Consider the following 23,500-nt stretch of genomic DNA (forward strand, 5'->3'; position numbering starts at 1 on the left):
CCAAAAACACGCAGTAAATGATCTAATGATGAGCCCACGGGATTTTATTTACAAGCCCCGGATCAGCCGTAATTGAGGAAACTTAAACAGGAAAGTGCAGAAAGTTTCCACTCAGACTTAAGCAAACCGACTGTGTGTGTGATTTCACCCTCGCGCCGTGTGTCATGTGGCCCAAAGGTGCTTCATATTGATCACAAGATTGCAGATTGCGTAATGAGGACAGCTGTGCATCATCACGGTGGTATGACTGGATCACCAGCAGGTTTACGTCCTCGACCTAATGGTTGGGTTATGCGGTGAATCATCTCTGCCTCTCTGCTGGTTTTCCACTAATGCTGTTTACTGCATAGCATACCTGACAAAGTATTCCCATACACACAGCAGTTTGTTGTTTTTCCGGCTGTCCAGGTGTTTAAAGGCTCGTAACACACTTTACAACTGATGTTTTACATATTTATTAAGAGTCGCTGATTCTCTCCAGTAGTCTCAAAGTTTTCTTTGTGGAGCAGCCGTGTTTCTGCTGTCACAGAAAACACAGCTTACATATATTCCTCTGTTCTCTGTGAGCGCTCACGAGAGTACTTCCAGTGTAATGACGAGCAGAGCGTAATGGCAGTGAAGAGACCTCAGGCGCACTCCAGAGCTCCTCGTCTTCTTCTTCATCTTCCCCTCCTCCTGGCTCGGTTTGTGAACATGTCTTCCAAACCGGCCGGCTCCATCCTGAAGGGGCCTTCGCTGACTGCAGCTCATAATTAACCCCTCAGTCATCTCGGAGATGAGATTTACTGTCTCAGAACCTCCCCTCAGCTGACGTTCACTGCAGCATCTGGGTGTTTTAAATTACTGGTTTGAAGTCATGTGACTTCCAGTGATACTTATTATCTTTACAGCTATTTTATTTTTGTATTTAAGCCGCTTTCTAGACAGAATTTAAAACCACTCCATCAGGCGTGCCAGCGCAGGAAAAGTCCAGCAAGAGTGCACGCTTCAGATGGATTACTTTGTAGAATGAACGGAGCATTTCTACTGTTTACTTTAGGTTTATTGTACATTCTGTATCCCTGTAAACCTTTCATAATATCACAGCACTCTGTTGAGCAGTGTTCTGCTGTCTTAAAGGTATAATAAGTCTGATTTTCAACTAGTTAAGAAAACTCCTCACAGGAGCTTTAAACTCCTGGATCTGTTACTCAAACTGGACTTCCTGGATCATCATTTATTTCTGCAGGTTTTCATCAAAATGTTGCTTAAATTTAGCAGAATTATTCGAAAATCAGTGAAAGAAAATGCAAGTGAATGCATCTTTTCCTCAACTGTTGTTATGTGCGTATTAATACGGCAGTCAGGGCTGATCAAAGCAAAGAAGAAGAGGGCTGATGCAGAGCTCGTGTCGTCTTCTTCACACACGTCTCATGTTTTTGTCTGCAGACATTTTTCACTCTTTGAATGAAATGTACACGGACCTTTCCACCTCATCCAAGGGTTAAAACTAAGGTTGTATGTCTCTTCGAATGCTCTGCTTTTTTTGATGCAGAAAGTAATAATGCATGAAACAACTGGTGGCTGGAAACACACCTGGAGTCTCACCTTTTAGGTTATTTGATCCAAAGACTTAATCATAGTCTTTACTTTCTTTCTTTTTAATTTTTAACTATAACCAAAGAGTCTTTGGGTTTTGTGTTGTTGGTTGGACAAAAGAAGCAACGTGAAGGTGTTCCTTTGGGCTCTTGGAATTTCTGATGTGCATTATTGAGACTAAACAAATAATCTTAAAAATAATCAACAAATTATAATCTTCAATTATTTCAATGTCATTAAACATCTGCACACCAGTAGAGAAGCAGATGTAGTTCACAGTGCACAGGGGTCAGTGTGGTCAGACTGACACATGAGAGAGAGACGTGTAACAACAGCATCAACATGCATGTGTCTCCACATTCAAAGAGCATTGTTTATCCGCGTGCAGCCTCACACTGAATGTGGAAACATCACCCGCTGGTTGTCACCATCTGTTTGCCTCTCGGGCAGACAGCAGCAGTCTAAGTTCGGGACAGAAAGCTCCATCAGGGCGTCTCAGTGGATCTGCGGGTTTTTGGCGCCGTGGGTTTGAAACTGTCAAGTGAGCCTTTTGTTGTCTGTCGCTCAGACTCCCGACTCTCGTTACAGCTGTTATTTATACCACTTCACACTGAGAGAACAGATTAGAGCTCAGAGATTAATGAGCGAATGCACAATTAACCAATGATTTATTATCTCAACAAGTACCAGTGACTATTTGTTTGATAGCTTTTAGCTTCATAACATTAGCTGAGATTTTCTCCTTGAATAAGCAGCATTAAAGGAGCAATTCGCCCCTGGAAAAAGCCAATCAGTAGAAGCAATAATATTTGAAACTGGCACCATAGCTGTGGAGAAAGTTATACTACGCTCATTCTACATTACTACAACGCCCAGCGTGCATTGCGCCCATCCCTTTGAAAGAATCGGCCAGCTAGAGACATAGGAGTGAAATACTACCTTTTTCCAGTCAAGGACATTGATCGCTGCAGGCAACGGCTACAGAATCCGAAATGCGACGAGAATATACCGGTGGATCGTCTACAAATAATCTTGGGGTCTGTGGTCTACATTTCAAACCTGACGATTTTGAATGAGACATGACATCAGAGGCGGGCGTCCTAGATTGAGGAAGTGTAGTTTAGCGAGCTCCCTGGACTCTGCCAGATGGCGCTTTTTTTTACGTAGTCTGGCTGAGGTTTTCCAGGGCCCATTGGAGAAGCATATAGCATCCATTTTTTTTCCTACCATAATGGCATTAGCTCCCCATGATAGCATGATAGGACTGAGGGTGAAAATCGGTGAACTGGCCCTTTAAGGCATAATTTTGAGCTCTGATGACTAAGGATTGGCGTCTGTCATTTGTGGCTCATTATAAACTAGGAAAGTTATTATTTCACTTTGTAACAAAAACAATGAATACATTCCTGGGTTGTTCTTTTTATTTGAACACATAGTCAGCTATTTAAAGGATAATTAAAAGACCTAAAGACCAGATGTTTCACCTTTATGATTTGTCAAAAATGAAGCTATTAAAAGGTCTTCAGCTGATTGAATCCAGTAACTACTTTATCTGCAGGAAATATTTTAATTAACACAATTTTATCAAGCATCTTTGGGTTTCTTTTTTATTTTTCAAGATAATTTTTTTGGCTTTTTGCCTTTATTTAAGGACAGCTCAAGAGAGAGAGGAAATGTGGGGAGGAGAGAGAGTGGGGGATGACATGCACCAAATGATCACGGACTTGAAGTCAAACCTCCAATCAGTGCATCAAAGGACTGTGGCCTCTGAACATGGGGCACCTGCTCTACCAACCGAGCTAAACCAGCACCCCGATATTTAAATGATTACTAATTGACTTGTGGGCCATTATTTCCTGTTTTCAAACAAAATAAACAATTTTTTTTTTGCCCTGATAATTTTCAACATTACATTTGGCATTTTATGAACTAAATTATTATATTAGATTATGTTTTGGGGGCATTTTAGCCTTTATTTACAGGACAGCTGAAGAGAGACTGAAAATACAGAGGGCGGGAGTCAACCTGCAGCTGCTGCGTCAAGGACTGTAGCCTCTGAATGTGGGGCACCTGCTCTACCTACAGAGCTAAACCAGCACTCCTGAATTGTTAATTTACTGTACGTGTATGCAAATTAATGTGTACGTTAAATGCGTGAACAGCTGGGTAACTGTGGGATGAAAGAGTTAAACATTTTACATGAAATACTTTTTTAAATGTGAACGATTTATCTTGCAAGCAAGTAAAAAAGTCGAGCATTTGTCGGGTACCTCTTTAAAAACAGGACTTTTTATATGGATCAGATGGTTTTCACTGTTTTTTTCAATGAAATAAATCACGTACGTAAAGTATTTTTTACCTCTGACACTCTTAGGCTTTGTTAAGCACTGTGGATGTACATTTTCTGCTGCATGCATTTGTTCAAACAGACACAGGCGAGTATTTCTGTGTCTGTATGTGTGTTCTTGCTGCACAGCTACACCAGCTACCTCGCTGTGGCAGCTCGGGCCTCATGAAAGATTGATGCCTTTTTATATTTTTATGGAAGGGAAGAGCGCGAGGTGTAGTTAACAGTGGATCAATAATAAATAGCACTCAGTTCCTTTTTGTGCCTCGTTCAGCAGAAGACTAAAAAGCACTTCTGGCCGTTACAAATCTGCTTGTCTGGTCACTCTGAATGCTGATGTGGAGGCGAGCGTGTGTTGACACAGTGTCTTGTTATTAGTGCCGAGGGTGGGGGGTGGATGTGATGGTGCATGTTTAACTTAATTCGGATCCTCTTCTTGGCCCTGCCGGCGGGCGGGAGGCATCTCGCAGGCTGGTTTAAACCGACGCCGTGCTGCAAGAGGTCCTGTTTGTTCAGATGACGAGACGGCGGTGACAGGATAATCACATTTCCTTGACGAGTGTGTTGATGTTGGCAAAACACAGAGACCTGTGTTTGGGTTTCTGAACTCATGATCTCCTGTTTTGTGCTGTCGAATGATGGGGGAAGGTGATTGTGCGTTTCCTCATCAGGACACGAGGAAGAGAGAACGTGTGGCATTTAAAAATGCATTTAATGTGTGCACATGTCTGAGAATCCATCTAGAATTAAATTATACATTAGTTGTTACTTTGTGACCTAGAAAGGCTGCTTAATAAGTTACTCCAATATTATGGCAAACCCTATACATACAGCTGTGGAATTAATGTTTTAAGATGTAATAAGCCTGAAATATATTTTATATATTTTGTTAGGTTGTGTACTTACAGTAGCCTCCTGAGACCCGAGCTTTTGTTTGGTATACATTTTTAATTTCTCCTACCTTTTGGGGATTAATAGGACCTAATAAGTATGAAACCTAAGAAATGCGTTTGTGTTACATTGGAAAAAGTCCCAACGTCCTCATGTGAGTTCCTTGTCGTAACGGTGTTGTAGCTTGTTGCTATTGATAAAATTAGTCACATTTGTCTGCCATATCAAGCTACAACTGTTCAGACGCATTAAATAAACAAGTTTCAATCATAAAATCTGAAGAGGTTTTGTACCTGGTTGAGTTTTCTGTAGAGACCGACTGTAACACATTTTGGTCGGGATCACGGCCATCTTGAATGTACACCGATCAGTGTCATTTGCTTTTGTGACCACAGGGTGGTGGACAAAGTGTCCATGAATGAGACCAACGGGTCTAAGTTTATATTATGGTGCTGTGAAGCCAAAATGTAATGTCCCCGTATGAGGACGGTCTCAGGAGGTTAGGAAATATATATTTTTTAGACAATCCAATGTGGTTACTTAAAAAGTTTGTGCTTTCCTTCTTGATGTTCAAATCAAGTGTTTTACCATTTTTATTTGTCCCTTTAGTAACTGTCTGTGCTGTCTTGAGCCAAATGTTTTTTTCATTTTATATGAGCTAAAATATGCCTACAACTACTTTAAAAGTTTTGTAACAAACATTTGTTTCCTCTCTTTGTCGTTCCAGCTCTTCAGAGAAGTTAGAATAATGAAGATCTTGAATCATCCCAATATAGGTAAGTGGATCTTACACACATTAACACAGCATACAAGCACAAAGACATCCGCTCACATGAAATTTATGACTTGAATAAGTAATTTTAGAGTTTAATTTAAGAGTGTGAGACGTTTAAGATCAGTATTTCGATGAAAATAAGGATTTAACTATTTGATCTCGTTGGTGCTGGTGTCTGCTCGCAGCCCCTCACATGACGTTCTGCTACTGCACAGTCACTTAAACCACTAACATGCTCTCCTTCTGTATTTCATCACCTCGTTTTAAATTATAAGCACTGTTAGGTAAACTTCATGGTTCCTCTTTTATTTACTTTCGGTTCATACAGAGTTCAAAGGATTACTGTGCTCTTACAAATCAAACAATCCTGACAGATGTAAACGTCTCTGAAATTAAATGATCTAAAGCATGACACAGGTCAAACTCTGCGGCTCAGGCCATGAATGTTGTTATTCAACTTTATTATTGGATGTAAAATCTAAAATCTTTTTGCCTTTCATGCCTTTATTGATAGAGAGGACAGTGGATAGTGTTGGAAACAAGAATATAAGAGAGATTGGGGTATGACACACGGCAAAGGGCCGAGGGTGGCAGTCCAACCCAGGGCCGCCACATTGAGGACCGTAGCCTCTGCATATGGGACACCAATTTGACCACTGAGCAAAAGTTGCAACATTTAAATTCTCACTGACTTTCAAGCTACTTAGTGGACGACTGTATGATTTGAATGATACTAAAACTGAAGGGTTGAGCACGCTGCTTGGAACTGTCCAAACCTGGCAGCACACAGCTGCCAGAGACGAGTACCAGCTAACATCACACCAGTAGCTAAAAGCGGCCAACATCACAACAACATCAAGTGTTGACGGGTTGGAAGTGAACAAGTTGGCCAGCACGGAGATGAATTGCATCACAGGCTTCATAAGGACGTGTTTATGGCAGCAGCCTACAATTCGTGCAGATTTTATTAGTTTGTTTGTCATGACATTAAACTTCCTCACAACTTTCTAAGGCTAAAGAAACTTAAAGAAGTTCACATAAGGCACAAGTATTTAGATTTGATTATTAACAAAACAATCTTATTTATGTTGCACATTACATTGAAAAAATGGCTGCCATGTTCCCCACAGAAGATGAACAAAACAATTTTGTAAAAAAAAAAAAAAATCAATAACAGAGGAAATTAAAAAGAAATAAAGTTAAGTAAGGGACAATGTATAGTGAGCAGGTTGTTATTGCGGAATAGAACCCCGACAGGGTGAGCAGGTTTTATCCCACTTATTACACGGCTTTTTACTTACCAAATCAATAATCTGACACAAAATATTGACTTGGACATTTTTTTATTAATTTTAAAATGACTATATTTCTGTCTCGTCACTGTCAGTCTGTTGACAATTTCTTTTCCATCCACCGTCTTTAAACACTGCCGTATCCCGTACTGTGTTCTGTTCAATGTTTACTTCATGTGTTGTCTTCAGTTTTGTAGATCTCTTTTCGTCTTTCTTTTGTTCCCCCTGTAAACGGACAACTTCAAATTTACCGGACTTCTTTTGCGGATTAATATGATTACAGTTGGTCCTCCGGATTGTGTGATTAGAGCCGCATCCCTAGCGACGGTCTGTTCTTCATAGCAACGGTCTGTTATCGATAAATAGCAGACCTCGGAATGCCGTAATAACCAATCAGAATCAAGTATGTAACACAGCCGTGTAAAAACAGTAAAAAAAAAGACAGCAAGTATTGTGGGCGGGAGCATGCTAGCGCCACATAACCACCATGTCCCCCCAGCCCCCCCACCCCCGCCTTAACCCCTGTATCAACTGTCCAATGGCGGCAGGAAATGTCTAAAAGGAATTATCTGTCATAAAAAATTAAGAAATAAAAATGCTGCTGGTTAGGTTAAATTATTTTTTAATGATTGTATGTAAAAACAAGTTGTAACAAATCCTCTTTTTAAAACAACCAATAATAGATTATCCAAATAACGGTTGATTATCTTTCTATCAATCAACAACTTTTTAGTCTAGTGGTGTTCATAAAGACCAACATGCCTCTAAAAATTCCCATCAAGGCTCTAAAAAGTACTTTAGCCTGGTTATTAACATATATTTGTACGGTAATTCAAACACATAGTGGCACACAGGACACACACACTCAAGAAAAACACACATGCTTGTGTCACCAAACACACACACCATGTGCACTTTTGACAGGCCTGCCATGGTGCGTTTGGTTTTGGAGATGGGATTCCCCGCTAATTACTTTTAATTTAGTTTCCCCGCGCTCCCTGATTTGCTGCGCAGAAATGTGATTATAATTACCAGAGTGGTAGTAAGCGCCGAGCAGCCCGCACGCGCTCTATCTCCATCCCTCCTCTCTCATTGTCTTCCATCCCACCTCGTCTATATTTAGCCGTGCAGCCCTCAGCCGCTCATCACACAGTCTTTTTTATCTTCAAGCTCAACACACTGCAGTAAAAAAATCTTTTTGGACTGTACAGTAAATATTGAGTGCTGCTCAGCTTACATGGTCACGACACACACACATACACACACAGAGAGCTCCACGTGACTTCACTTTCCCCCTCCCCTCTCGCTCTCTCTCTCTCTCTCTCTTTCTTTCTCTCTAGGTGCCTTTTTGCAGACATTTTTTGGTGTTTGTGTCCATGAATTCATTAATGCACCTGTCTTGAATCTCCCCCACTTTCAGGCATAATTGAATTTATAATTTCCTCTCCCTGTCTGTGTCTCTCTCCCTCCCTTTAGTCAAGCTTTTTGAAGTGATCGAGACGGAGAGGACGCTCTACCTGGTCATGGAGTACGCCAGTGGAGGTGAGACAGAAATATGAATGTCAACATTTTGTTCCCCTAAGCTGATAAACGTGTCATGAGCCCACCAATTTCCCCGACGCAAAAAGGAACCTGGCATTCTCAAACAGAAGTGAACACATGGAACAATTAAATGTGTTTGCACAAAGGCAGGCAGACGGTAAATTCAACTGTAAAACAATAAAATACAAGTTAAACCTTTACAACCGTTGCTTGGCGGCTGCTGCACAGAAGACCAGACATCGCCGGTAGAAATCTGTAGGCTGTGTGCAGCTCCTGTTTATGATTTGTTAACACCAAATGTGATAAATGTGTGCGTTTTTAATAATTTATGCACACTGGGAGCGGCATGTAGTCTGCAGACTTTACTTCTACCGGAGAGGACAAATGTAGAAGGTCACCAATCAGAGGGAATCCTTGTGATTATTACAGTAAATAAAGTGACTTATAGGGTTGATTTATGCTATAAAATGATGTTGAGCATGAAATCAGAATCCTCACAACAAAACATGTCTTCCTTCAACCTGTTTTTATCTGCCTGGTGGAGTCTGTGGCTCAGTGGTAGAGTCGGTCGTCTCTCAGTTGGAAGGTTGGGGCTTCGATCCCTGACTGCAACTGTCTACATGAACCCTAAATTACAAGTGTCCTAATTTCTCCTGAAGGCATAGCCATCAGTGTGTGAATGTGACATGTAGTGTAAAAGCTGATTGAGTTGTTGGATAGAAAAGCGCTATATAAAGCTGCTTTCCCACTGGTCAAAAACCTGCTAACACTCGGCTTTTTTGCTCAATGGGAAAGGTTACCATCGGCATTCAGACCCGGGTCAAATGACTCTGCAGTAGACCCGGGTAATTATCGCCTTGGCTCCGATCGGCGTTGATGGGAACACAAAACCCGTGACGACACGCTAATCTCCGCCCCCTTTCTGGCGCGATGCTATGCTCCGTCGGTAACTTCTGCGACTCCTCGTCATCTCAGCTACAAATTCTGCCCGTCTCCGTCCGAGCAGCGCTCGAACATCGTTCCAAATTTGTCTGCGCCGAGTTTGATAAACAGATGAAAAATAGATAATAAAGACCTAACCACTTTAACATCTTCACTGTTTACTAACCCTGTCTCTGGCGTGTTTGTGACGTCAGATGGTGACACAGCAGAAAAGAGACCGACAGGAGTATACTTCACTGGCAATTGGAAAAGAGACAATCGGCATCTATAAGCGGGTCTGAAAAACCTGCATCAACACGCTAAATTTCGGTGGGAAAGGGGTATCAGTGCAGTCCATTTACCATATGCATTTTTAAAGTGGACCCCCAAAATGTTCAAGAATAAAGACCAAAAAGCTAAAAAAAACAAAGTTTTACAAAGTTAGAAAAGTTGATATATGGCGTGCATGAAGCATGTGACATCAACGTCCACTGAACAAACTTCACATCCTTGTGGAGCAATTTGGTGACTGTGACTTTCCTCCAATGAATGCTAGGCACCAACATTGATGCAACACTTTCCTCATGAATTTCCACAGGTTCAACACTTTTATTTATTTAATCCTGTTGCCTTGTGTTTTCTCTTAATTAGAGCCATCAACTGTTTATCTTGATGCCCTCATTTAATGATATGTACATAACCGTAATGGATGTTTGAATAATCTTTGGTAAGATTTGAAAAGTAGCTACTGGCTGTTTTAACCTATAATTTGTGTGGAATCACAGAAGTCTTTGCAGTAAATGTTGTTAGGAACAATACGATCTGAATGAGGAAGGTATGGGCTAAAAAAAAAAAAGTTGGAGGAAATAAACAAAAGCTTTTGAAACTGGAGATTAAAACAAAGTTGGAGCAAGATCGATCTCCTCTATCAGCTCCGTAGATGTCTGCATGACTGGAACCAAAACATCGGCTTTTTCAACCTCTATATTTTGTATATGTTATTCAGCTATTATGCTCAGCATCAAGATAAGAATGCACTTCCTCCCTTTAGAAAAACAAGATCATCGTAGTTCCTCCTCCTCTGTAGCTCTTTAGGCCAGGATGTGATCAAATGGGTCTGTGAAGGTAAATGAGCATCATGGTTGACCCTGTGTTGCAGCAAAGAAGGAGGAATAAAGAGGCAGGCTCTCTCTTTTTTTTTTCTGCAAAACCTTCCAATGATGGACTGCAAAACTTTATCGGTAACAGACAGGAACTTGCATCGTCTCACTCTAGTTGCCCGAATGTGACAGAGCAATTATTTATAAAAAGATTTCTACAAAACATTAAAAAAATGAAACGAATCGTCAGTTTTTTCTTCCTATCTGAGAGCGTCTGCAACTTCCAAGTTTACTTTTTGAGGTTTCTTTTGGGGAAAGCTTTTTTGTAATTTGTCATTTCCTGCAGCGTCACCCAAACCCCACACCTCGAAGGCACATGCTGTTATTGATTTCTCGTAAAGGTCACGCTCATTCTGCTGAGCAAAGCGCAGACGGCAAATTGTGGAGACCCGCTCGCCCAGGAGCAAATCACATTACCACTGAGATGTGAGGTCTGATCACACTCGCCAATTTCATTAGATCTTAATAAAGTAAATCTAATATTTCTGCAGCTTGACATCGATTTTTGTGGACTTCCAGCAGAATCTCGAGGCAACCCCTCAGCCTCACATACCCCCGTCTCCAGCACAACAGATTGCCATATCTCTGATCCAGGACTGCATGGAGCTGGTACCTTCAGATCACAAATCCAGTCCTGAAATGTCAAAACATATTAAAAAAAGTAGCTCGCTGCATGGTAGGAAATGTTACTGTGATGTTCGGAAAATAAGGGGCAAACATTCCTGCTCCCCAGAAGATTAAAAAATACTTTAATCTCTCGAGCTTTCACCGACATCACCAGTTCATATTTTTTGATCCAAATCACACACTTTTTCTCTGTTTCTCTAGTAAATATTGTGTGTGCAGTTTGAATACAATTGGGACTTACTGCTTTGTCACATTAAGCCTTGAACTTAAAGCGTCTTACTCATGCATCCTTCGTAGTCCGTAGCATCCCGTAGCAGGCTGTGGTTTAGAATAGCCATCATCTCTATTTACAGATTCTACATAGAAATGAAGGCAGGGACGACGTGGCTTTTAGGGATGGCAAGTGTTCTGGTTTCCGTTTGTAGTACGCTTGTAGTCCGAGTAATATTAACCAATCACGTATCAGCAGGCTGCAGCGTATGTAGGAAAATCAGTACGTGTGGAGAGCAAAAGCAGGCGGAATGTAATCTGCCGTAATGACATCCAGGCTCCCATCAGCGTCATCTGATGATGATTTAGCTTCTTATTAATCTCTATAAACAGACATCTGCATGCTAACAGCTAACAATAAGTGCAAGATCAAAAATTCAACTTGAGATGAATTCACTTAACGCTGTGTTGCGAAAGCTGCTCAGCGTCTAGATTTCCCGACTTCCTCGAATGCATCAGAAATGGTCGATCCGACCCATTAATTAAAGTCAATCACAAGAAAATGGTTTATTTTTGCAATGCAGCACATGGAAGAGGAAGTCTTGACTGGAAGTCGTTTATCGCTAACCGCTGTCTACACGCCCGACATGTTCACCGTTGACCCCAGATGCTATGTAGTCGTTGGCCTATAGCCGGTGGGATCTAAGATTGGAAAAGCCAAAAAAAGAGAGGTGGCTTGTATACTGCACAATGTGACCACATGTAGCGAGACATCCTGGTGTATTTTTGCATTTGAAATATATCTATTTGGATACACTACATCTTTTTCTTGCATATTAAAGAGTATAGAAGTCTGTGTATCAGCAAGTGTCACTTTGCCAATGTTAGCATTTAGCTCAGAGCTCAGCTGTGTCTGAATTAAAGCCCACAGAGCTGCTGGGATGGTTGTAGACTCTTAGTCAGCCTCATGATGGTGTTTTTCAAGTTTATACTCTGATACGTTTTCATACTTTCCTATAGTGCTGTGTTTTAGTTTTAAAACTTTCTTTGAACACATTTTAAGATCAGATTTTTGACTGAAATGCATTCAGGAGCAAGCCTGCAGCGTCGTACTGGATCAGGGCATTTAAACAGGGGCAGTCTTTGAGGCAACTCCAAGCTGCATTGTGACTCAAAGTGGCCTTATTTTTTCAGGAACTTCATCAACATGCCAGGAAATGTTTTCTTCCTGTTTCACATCTCCACCTGATCAAATCTAGTTTTTCTGGTTACACACTTGTTTTGTTGTTTTTTTAACAGCATGTGTTCCTCTCATTTCTAAAGCAAGGTCACACATTTCATGCTACTTTCCCAGTTCCCTGATCTTATCCCCATGTGCAGCACACTGTGTGACCTTTAGCTCTGACATGCAAAGTGTTAGCTGCCACATTCTGTCTTTAGCAGTTGAGTCAGAGCGCACAGCAGTGAATTGTTGCTTTTCTAGAGCTCTGAAGTACGGAAACGAACACTCCGACCGCCTCTGCAGGTCAGCGCTGAGAGAGTGGGAGGGTTTTTGAGGATTCAGGAAAAGTGGGGGAGGCGAGGTGTTGCTTGTTATTGTGTTTAGATCCTCTCTTCGCTGGGTATGGACTTGCACGCAGAAGCCAGCCACTTGAGTTCAATTAGCACACGAGGGAGCGTAGTCACGTTTTGGCTGGAAGTGTGCAGAATCGTGGGCCGAGGGAAGGATCTGCTGCTGGAGCGCAGATAGACGGCAGCTTTGTGCCTGCAGGAGAGGCTCAGTGTGGAGGAAGCAGCAGTGCGCTCGCCTCAATATGGTCAAGAAACACCCTCGAACCATGCACATGGGTGACGATGAGGGCCAGCTGTGTAGAAAAGTTCATCCTGAAGTTATTTTTAGCCGCTTAAGTTATGACTCATTTTGTGTTTCTCTCCACCTTCTTTGAATCGCTCTCTCATCCTCTGACTCTCATTCACTGCTCTTTCTGTCTCCTGTACTTTTTGTCATTCTCTAACTCCCTCTGTCTCTTTTGTGTTTCTTTTGCAGGGGAGGTCTTTGACTACCTGGTTGCACACGGAAGAATGAAGGAAAAAGAGGCCAGGGCTAAATTTAGACAGGTACCCAGCTTTCTCCCCCTGCAGTGTTCCGGTTTCACACCTCTGCTCCGGGCTCTGCCTCAGACAGGTCGCTGTCCTCTGTCCTGCTTCTGGAGCAGCAACCTCTCTGTCGGCTAAAGACTGATGACAAATGTCCAAACCTCCTTCTGTCTCCATCACTCACCACTCACTTACAGTCAGTCCAAAGTCATTAAGTGTTGTCCGTGTCTAGGGAACTTGCCAAACACTAAACTATTTCAAGAGTTTAAAAGGAAAGTTGAACACTGATACAGCCCAGAGAACTAATGACTATTAGAGCTAGAACTAATGACTGTATTAAGACATTGTGTTCTAGTTTACCAATAAGCTTTTGTGAGAGTTGTCCTTCTAAACATGGCTGCAGTTTCACTTTAAACTAACCAAAAGGAGGAGTTATTACTTAAAGATAGAAGCAATAATATTAAAATTTATCGCCATAGCTGTGGAGAAAGTTGTACAAACAACTCGTGGTTTCAGTCTACATTCCTACAACACCCAGCGTGCTATGCGCCCCTCCCTTTGAAAGGAACGGCCCAGCGAGAGACACTGGAGGGAAATACTACAGTTTTCCAGTCAAGGACATTGATCGCTGCAGGCAATGGCTCAGAGCGGCACAGAATCCGAAATACGACCGGATGGATCATGTACAAAATCTTCAGGTCTGCAGTCTACATTTCAAACCTGACGATTTTGAACGAGACATGACAGCAGAGGCCGGCGTCCTAGATTAAGGAAGTGAACTTAAGCGAGCTCCCTGGCCTCCGCCAGATGACACGTTTTATGTAGTCTGGTGAAGGTTTTCCAGGGCCCATTGGAGAAGTGGATAGCATCCTCCAAAGGCACAGAGCCATATTGCTTTGTTTTCCTACCATAATGACATTAGCTCCTCATAATAGCATGATAGGACTGAGGTTGAAAATCAGTGAACTGGCCCTTTAAACGTAATGAGAAATTTGACTAGTTCTTTCATTCATAGAAAGTCAAACATGCTCCTTCTAATTTTATGACTTATTTAGTAAGTTAAGGTGAAATAATTATTGTAGCATGCATCACCACCATGTTTTCTAGAATGTTTCCCAGCTGTGCCTGAACGCATCCTTCCTCTCCTCTACACACAGTTAACAGTCACTTAAAACTGGAGCTGAAGATGCACAACACTTAGAGTAACATCTAAAGAGTGTAAATTTCCTGAACCCTGTGCCCTAGTACTGATAATCCATCAGTCTTTCTGCACCGTTAGTGCAGGCTGTTACCTGGACTGTGAGACAGATACATGGCTCTGCACAGAGGAAACCTGTTCTGTCTCACCCTCCTTCTGTCGTCAGCCCCATCTGCGTTTGTGTTCTATCTTTCCTGTCGCTGTCGACCACATCTCCTCCTCCTCTACCTCCTCCACCACATCCTTTATCACACTCTGAAAACAGAGCACCAGACACTTAACTAAACTCTTCTTGTCTTTCTTTTCCTCGTACAGATTGTATCGGCGGTGCAGTACTGCCACCAGAAGCACATTGTTCACAGAGACCTCAAGGTGAGTTCACAGAAGCTGAAACTGAGACTGATTAGTAGCAGAACCAGAATTCAATGCAACCACATGCAAGTTCTTCTAAAGAGCAGCGAGTTCGTCTGTTTTCAAACTCTGTTTAGCTCAGTCAGTAGCTCAGGCGCCCCTCGTACAGAGGATTAGATGCAGGTTTGACTCAAGCCCTTTTTACACTATGGTTCTGCCTCAGCGCCGTAAAGAAGCTCCGCCCTCATGCCGCCTTTGCAATTTCGCATTACACCAAGCTACGCCGGCATAAAGCCGCCCCATGTGTGTTTTTGCACAGTGTTCCAGCGTTGCAGAAGCAAAGCATGCGCGAGGTGTAAACAAACAGCGCGTGCTTCACTTACACACGACACTGTTCCACCCTGCCAGCTCTGCTGTTTACACAGACATCCGTTTCGCCTCTGTTTCTACCTCCGAGGCTGTCTCAGAGGCGGAACGACTTCGCCCCACCATTCCGCCTCCATGCGTTTACATAGAAGACGTAACAGAAGAGTAATCCCACCTTGAACTGGCAGTGTATAAGGAGCTACTGACTCACGGCTCTTTGTTGCATGTCATCCCCTTCTCTCTCTTCCCCATACTTCCTGTCACTCTTTACTGTCCTATCAACACATTTTTTTGTGTGTAATTTTGGTATAAAGGATGGTATAAAACCGAATGTATGTAATTCAACTTGCATAACTTTCCAAACCTATCTAGCTCATCCCATGCCAAAGCTTGTCAAATTTATTAAACCGGCATGCTTAAAAAATACACCAAAATAAGTGAAAAATTAAGCATTAAAAAATATAAAAAATACATTTAAGACAATTAAAATTCAAGCAATCAGAAGGTGCAGACTTAAAAAGCATGTAATTCATTGGATTCCTGCAGTAAACAAAAACCTTTTAAGCCCTGTTTAAGTCCGATTTCTTTTTGTAGCATTCGTGTCCATCAGTTTTGCTGTGAAGAGTTTAAATTAGCAAAGTGTGTTCACCTTTAAGGCTGATTACGTCTGACTCATGTCGGAACGAAAGGTCACAGAGTAGAGGAGCTGACGTCAGCGATGAAGTGACGTGTGACTCTCATCCTAACTCCCATATTCCCACCAACGATTCTGCTCTGCACATACGAGGATCTACTTTTTATACTTTCTCTTTAGCTGTAAATCCACCTTATAATGTATCATTACAGCGCAGTAGGCGGAGGGGGGGTGTCTGTAAACCGGTCTGTAAAACGTGCTCACATGTTCTCCACCACATCACCTGCTGTAGTGGAAAAGGACCTCCTCCATGACGCGCTTTAACTCTGGTATAAATATTGATGCTCCTGTATTTCTGTCTGTGCGTCAGTGGGGATCACTCGGCTAAGAGAAACCCGTGTATCTAAACTGTTTCCTCTGTTGAGCTTCATGGATGATGCATGAGAAGGGAGACATGAGAGCCGTCTCCCCCGCCTGTTTCATGTGTGTGTGTGTGTGTGTGTGTGTGTGTAATGAGGGCAGGTGTCCTGTATGTCACAGGTGGGATGGTGCAGAAGTATAAGTTACATTTTAAGCACGGTGACTTGACTCTCAGGGCTTTCCCGATGATGTCACCCGCAGAAATAACATGTTTCTTTTTATTTAGCCGTTAATAATCGAGTATTTTTTTTACCCCCTGTGCACCTAGAAGCTCTCAGGGTGCCGTTTCAGTCCCGTCTGCTGCGCGGCAGATTTCTCCGCTCTCGCTGCTTCGGCTTCATAATTAGTGTTTGGCCTACAGCTGCATGTGTGCACGGAGCAGATGTTGGAGCTGAAATGCTCGCCTACGTTTGAGACACTTTCATTCACAAAGGAGATGTAAACTGTTTTATTACATCAGACTATGTTAGACCACAGCACTCTGTGAATGTGGTATTCTGCAAATTAGAGCAGAACTGATTAATCAGATAGCAAAGCGAGCAGGAAATGTGCCAATATTTAGATCATTTGTCAGCTTTTCTGTTTTATATCATTTAATAACTTTGGGTTTTGTTGCTCCTGGAGAAACATTTCTTTGGTCTCTAGGGGCTTGTGATGGATATTTAATGCTTTTTTAAAATTGCATATGACATGCTAAACAATTAAAGGAATAGTTCACCGTTTAAAGAAATGCCCGATAGGCATCTTCTTGTGAGAGATATGTTGAGAAGATTTAAACCTCTTTCTATTCTAATGAATATGAAGCTATAGCTAGCTGTGATTATGAAGCCGGAGCAGCGAGAGCGGAGAAATCTGCCGCGCAGCAGACGGACTGAAACGGCACCCTGAGAGCTTCTAGGTGCACAAGGGGTAAAAAAAACACTCGATTATTAACGGCTAAATAAAAAGAAACATGTTATTTCTGCGGGTGACATCATCGGGAAAGCCCTGAGAGTCAAGTCACTGTGCTTAAAATGTAACTTATACTTCTGCACCATCCCACCTATGACATACAGGACACCTGCCCTCATTACACACACACACACACACATGAAACAGGCGGGGGAGACGGCTCTCATGTCTCCCTTCTCATGCATCATCCATGAAGCTCAACAGAGGAGTTAGCTTAGCTTAGCATAGAGACCTGAAAGAAAGGGAAACTGCTAGCCTAACTCCATCAAAAGTCATCAATGTTCAGTAACTTGCAGCTCTATGGCTCATTAATAACTATACTGGATCTTTTTGTGTAACATATTGAACTATTTCTTTAATCAATGAATCATAAAGATCGGATTATAGATTAACTGTAAATTGACCTTTTTGCTTTGACTTTAGTTTATGCTTAATCAGTGGCAAAGGATTAATTAAAGTCAGGCAGCTGCTTTTCAACTGAGATAATGTTTTTACAGGTTTTTAATCTTAAACACATTCAAATTTAAAGCTCCTGTGAGGAACTTTTGGTTTGTGTTGATTTTGGCGCCCCCTGTGGACAAAGCCGTACCTCTCATCTCTTTGCTGATTTTGTCCTGTACATGCTTACGTGGTGTTTTTTAACAAAAAATCTCATCCTGCTTTCTTTAACAGTCATATGTATAACTCATTTTAAATTTTTGTCCTGGAAAATGTAAACAAAGGCAGCGTGCAGTTAATCACTTCATCTGACACCTACCCCCCCACCCCCCCACCAGCAGTTTCAGGCCTTAAAAATAACTATAAAGAAATAATCAATGTTGTCGCTGATAATCTTGTTTGCTTTTGTAGGTCAGAGAGAGTAATCAGATTTAATTTCAGCCTGTTTCATAACCAGATAAAAACTCCTCACAGGAGCTTTAAATATCATTATAGCCTTCATTAATAACGTCAGTCACAGCTCCTTTAGTAAGTTTAAAAAATACTTTAAAGCAGCTGTAAAGGAGACGGTTTGAAGGCATCAGTTTAAAAAGACTAAATTAGCTCATAAACAGATTATAACCTGGATTAGAGGCCCTGTACGTTAAAGGAGTTATAACCTCTGACCTTTATCTGTCTGCACTCAGGCTGAGAACCTGCTCCTCGACGCGGACATGAACATCAAAATCGCTGACTTTGGCTTCAGTAACGAGTTCACTATGGGCAACAAGCTGGACACGTTCTGCGGCTCTCCGCCGTACGCAGCGCCGGAGCTTTTCCAGGGGAAGAAGTACGACGGGCCGGAGGTGGACGTCTGGAGTCTGGGGGTCATACTGTACACGCTGGTCAGCGGCTCACTGCCCTTCGATGGACAAAACCTCAAGGTAGGAGAGTTACCGTTTAATATACGATATAAATGCACTTTTTACTGTTACTTAAGCCCCATTTTCTACTGCAGCCCTCCATACGTGTTCTGTGATTTTGGCAGGCATTACTTTTTAAACTGATATCAAGCTGCAGGTTGATATTTTAAAAGTTTTAGAGCATCATATATGTCTACTGAAAGATAAAATGTTAAAACCAAAGATGAATCCAATATTTCCACAGACTGCGCCGCTCCACTCTGCTCCTCTTGAGTCCTGCGGTAGAGGCAGTCACAGTCAGTGGATTAGATTTAAATGCTGTTCGCACCAGGCAAACATTTTACCTTTCCAGTCAGGCTAAACACATCTGTGACTCATTCCAAGTTTAAGTGTTTGGCTAACTTCCTGTTTGCCGTCCTGCTCTCTGCAGGAGCTGCGGGAGCGTGTGCTCAGAGGGAAGTACCGCATCCCTTTCTACATGTCCACGGACTGCGAGAACCTCCTCAAACGCTTCCTGGTGCTCAACCCGGCCAAGCGGGGTACTCTCGAGGTGAGGGAGGACGCAGAAAATGTAAATATACCTCTTTAATCTTAACACACTTTCTCCCAGCACGTCCGCACCATCGGAGAATGCCATCTATCCTCCACCTCTCCAACCGACTCCCCCCACCTCCTCTTGGTTCCTGCATCCCCCCATGCATCATCTTCTCTGACACCCACGGTGTCCTCTTTTCTGTGTGCCCCGGCCCACACTCCTCCTTCTCTCTGATGTCGTAACCATGAATAATGCATCGTCATTCTTGTTTGTACCAAAATTATCTTTGTTCACGTCTGTGCCTTTATGTACGAGGAGAGGGGACCTCACAGTGTTCAGGACGGCACGGAAAACCAGCTTAGTCTAGTTTCAATCTTTATTTAATTATTAAAGGAAGGACCAGTGAAGTTAAAGTGATAAACCTGATATAATGCAGGTTTACTCATGAATAAGACCAGCGTTGATTGAAGCTCATGTCAAGGACAAAACAAAAAAGGAATTAAAGGATACAATGACAAACTTCTGCTGAAGTTTTTAGATCATTTAACAAGTAGATTTAGTTTTCCTTTTACAGTTGTACTTCCAAGTGTTACAAAGAAAGTATCAAAGTCCAAAGTCAAAGCGAAATAGACACTTAATGTTTTATGATATGCTATAAATGTTGTCATTGCATGCATGTTATCGCATCAGGTCATGTAATCTTTTAGCAATCGCCCCTCCGCCCAACTAGTCCCATCTATAAGAAGGAATTTCAGGAAGGTTGGGGCAAGTAGGGTTTTGTATTTAAAAAGAAGAGGCTCAATTTATGCAGATTATATTCCTGAACGAGATCAATGAAGAAATGACAAAAAGAGTGGGAGTTAATATTTAGTTCAACTACAGGTTATAAGAGTATTTCAAGCAAGGTTGCCACACCATATCATGCTTTTTGTCTGAGCTAGCAACGGAGTAGCTGATCTCTTTAAAGTTTAGACAGGACATACTGTCCCTCTGCCACTAAACTTTGGAAGTCAATCTAATTTCAACTGATTTATATTGCTGGGAATTTAAAGGTGTAATCTCGAAGATCTCGGTTTTGTTCTCTTTGGTGACGCCTGTGGCGATAAACGGTAATTGCAGGAGCACACTTCCCAGATATCCAGACAGTGTTGTGAGTGACGTCCACGGTTGGCTCGGTTGTAACTCTTGATTTTCCTGGCTGACGGTGTTTGCTTCATCAGAGCGTCGAGTTTGTTTCTTTTTCTTTGGATTTTCACTTATTTTTGAAGTTGTATCTGTAGTCATCCATCTTTTCTTTGTTTGTTCAGCCATAGTAGATTACTGTTTACTCGCAACGCTCGCAGAGAGCGGAAAAGCAGCCGCTTAGCTCCGCCTACCCTCTCTGGCAGACCAACCACTGCTGGGTGATGGAAAACGCGTCACTAACTGGGCGCTGCCTCTGATTTTTTAAAGTCGCCACAGACACCCAGTCTGTAATACTGCAAATGCAAAGGCTTTCATCAGCGGGCCATAGGCTCAATCACCATTGTGTTACCTCATTCGGCGATGAGATTATTACTTTAAATCTACAATAATGCATCAAATTTCAAAGCTGACATGTTTAAAAATCAACTGTAGCCTCGGGTGTTGGGTAACAATTATGAAGAAAAAAAGTCCAGTATTTCCCTCTTAAATTTAGAAATGTCAGACACAAGTTTGTATCTGACAACAGTTCATGCAGCCAACCACTATTTTAACTTCCCACGATTCATAGTCGTATAATAGTAGAAATATTTAGACGCTTCACTCCCCGGTGAGCATCTGCTGAGATGAAAATAGTCCCGTTTGATGCGAGAGCCACAGAGAGAACGGGAGGAGAGGAAGAGAGAACTGTTCCACAGATCAATCAGAGTGCCGATCACATTGTCAGAAAAATGTGTTAATGATCATCTTTGAGCTGTAATCGTGCAGCCCTACCTGACACCCAGCAGTATATCATTAACATATAAAGCATAATCTCTTTTTAAGAGTATTTTTGGAGCTTGAGCTCTGAAGTGGATCAGGATTAAAGGCAGTCCTGTGAATTTAAAATGGGCCATTTAATCAAAAGAGATATTTTTCTGTCTTACATTTGATTTCCATCAGAAGGAAAAGGATTCATCGCACAGACTAAAAGTTATTGGGTGGCATGTGTTGGCCTCATACGCCTCATGGTTGCCCACAGCTGCAGTTACATCACAGCATGATCAGTGATAATTAGTTTGGCTCTGTCCTTATTAAAACGCCAGACAGCAATTGATTGGCCGCAAATTGAAAGGTCCAAACAAATGAGAAGTACTTTAATGTGAGAGGGCATAATGATGTTTCAGTTCCCTCCTCTGTCGGTCAGCTATTTTTGCTTCCTATGACTTGTAATAAAGATAAAGAGGTACTTCACTGAACCATGAAAACCAAAAGGGATAATAAAATCTATATTCCCGTGTAATCTGCTTTTACAGTGTTTTAAAAACATTGAAGCTGGTCCCTGTAAATGTCTGTCATGTGTGAGTTATAGTTGTACATTAAGGTTTAACGGCATACTTTCGGAGCTTACGCTTAAAGCCTCTTAACTTCATAAATTCAACTTCCTGTCAAAGCTACGGCAGCTTTGTCTTTGTGTTAAGTACAACAAAGGTGTGATCGTGGAAAAGCAGATTAAAAAAGTAGAAAAGGGACTGATGGTGACAAACAAGGCAAACCTCACCTGGTCGATGTAACTCCCAGTTCTGCCCGTGTGTAGCACATGACACCATATCCTCTGAGCTTTGAGAATTTTAGGTTATTTTCGAGTTTGTGTCTTGTGGTGGAGGCAAACCGTTTACATTTTTTTTGGCACAAGAATAACTTCATTAAGAGATTGCTCCGTACCCTTTTCGTCACACCGCCTTTGGGCAGTCAGCTTCTTCTGTGAAGGCCGCGACTCAGTGGAACGTGCTGCGATGACGTTAAGAGCAGCAGCTCTTTCTGCAAGAGGGAGAGTGCGCCTGTGTGTGTTTATACCTTACTGCTCTGTGTCATTCTGTAGTCATTCTGTAGTCATTCTGTAGTCAAGTCGAGGTGAAATGAAAAATGTCATTTTAATCCTTTTAGATCACATCCTCTCCGATAATTTTTTCTTCCTGGAAAAAAAAATATATCCCCTGTGCTTACGTAGGCTAGAACCAACCAATTTCAACCAATCAATCTGCAACATTTAGCCGCAGAGCACCAAGAACGCTCGGTCAGTTAGCTAGCTACTGCGCTGTGGAGAACGTCTGTCTACGCCCACTTCTCAACGATCAAATCAAATCCCTCTAATGATACGTCCCGCCTGCACGTCCTGTTTCACTCGGAAATACGTCACGATACGGAAGCTAGATACAGCTCGACTTTAAGCGTCTTGTGTTGTAGTCTTGTAACTACGTGATGTTTTAATTGTGTGCCAAGGGACTGCGGATGAAAATGCGCTTTTAGCTAACTCTGGTACATAGAATGGAAACATTTCTGTTTAGACTTGTACATGGTCCCTTTTAAAATGCATAAATATTAATAATATATTATCACATACAAAATGGGAAATGGACAGTGATGATGCTATAATCATTTTTAAATTATAAAGGATGTAACTGTAGAATATACCAGTCAATAAAACAGAAATGAGGGCAGTTAGCCCAGCGGGTGTGAGCACGTATTGATCACCCTTGATTTGTTTGTTTGTTACTTTGCTGGTAAAAAAAAGGCACCAGTTCCCCCATTTGGCATTATCCTTATTTTTTCCCCTCTCTGGCTGACACTCAACCCCACACATAGAAATTCTAATGTCCCCTACCTTTACTTCGGTAAGATTTTAATGCATGCAACCTTACTTGTAACAGTTTTACACTGTGGTACATGTAAGCCAAGTACATGTGAGATTTGAGGGATCATGTGTTCTGCGTTTATATAACACATATCATTATTGGACAAGCTTTCAGTGTTGTATTTCTTATCTTTAAATGTCCGTCCTCAGAGATCAAGTCTTTGTAAGAGTCTTATTTACCGTTTTTGCTTTTGCAGCAAATCATGAAGGATCGATGGATCAACGCAGGATTCGAAGAGGACGAGCTCAAGCCTTACACTGAACCCGAGCTGGACATCACGGACCAGAAGAGAATAGGTAAGACGATAAAAACTGATGCTGATGCTGCTAAAAAATCCCATAACTGCATTTTCTTTTTACTTCAGAGGAAAGTTTGCTGGGTCATCTAAGTTTGTCTTGAGTTTTATGA

At 41.9% G+C, this 23,500-nt stretch overlaps 1 protein-coding gene across 14 annotated transcripts in view; it reads left to right on the forward strand.

The window, feature by feature from the left end:
• The window catches only part of mark3a (MAP/microtubule affinity-regulating kinase 3a), a 60,142-nt gene that overhangs the window by 12,378 nt on the left and 24,264 nt on the right, over positions 1–23,500 (forward strand). For 9 of the 14 annotated variants that reach the window (XR_011308060.1, XR_011308061.1, XM_069661160.1 and 6 more), the window contains exons 4-10: positions 5,544–5,592; positions 8,360–8,425; positions 13,391–13,461; positions 14,954–15,010; positions 18,485–18,721; positions 19,131–19,271; positions 23,289–23,388. Coding sequence is in view for 12 of the 14 variants with exons in the window: in XM_069661160.1 (XP_069517261.1) it covers positions 5,544–5,592; positions 8,360–8,425; positions 13,391–13,461; positions 14,954–15,010; positions 18,485–18,721; positions 19,131–19,271; positions 23,289–23,388 (721 nt within the window). In the remaining 2 variants the exon portion in view is untranslated. The remainder of the gene's footprint in view (positions 1–5,543; positions 5,593–8,359; positions 8,426–13,390; positions 13,462–14,953; positions 15,011–18,484; positions 18,722–19,130; positions 19,272–23,288; positions 23,389–23,500) is intronic. The other 5 variants (XM_069661161.1, XM_069661166.1, XM_069661165.1 and 2 more) reach the window with 1 other exon arrangement.

This window comes from Semicossyphus pulcher, unplaced genomic scaffold, assembly GCF_022749685.1.
Source record: "Semicossyphus pulcher isolate SPU_LCO1_2020_fin unplaced genomic scaffold, fSemPul1.0.p SCAF_14, whole genome shotgun sequence".
Lineage (NCBI taxonomy): Eukaryota > Metazoa > Chordata > Actinopteri > Labriformes > Labridae > Semicossyphus > Semicossyphus pulcher.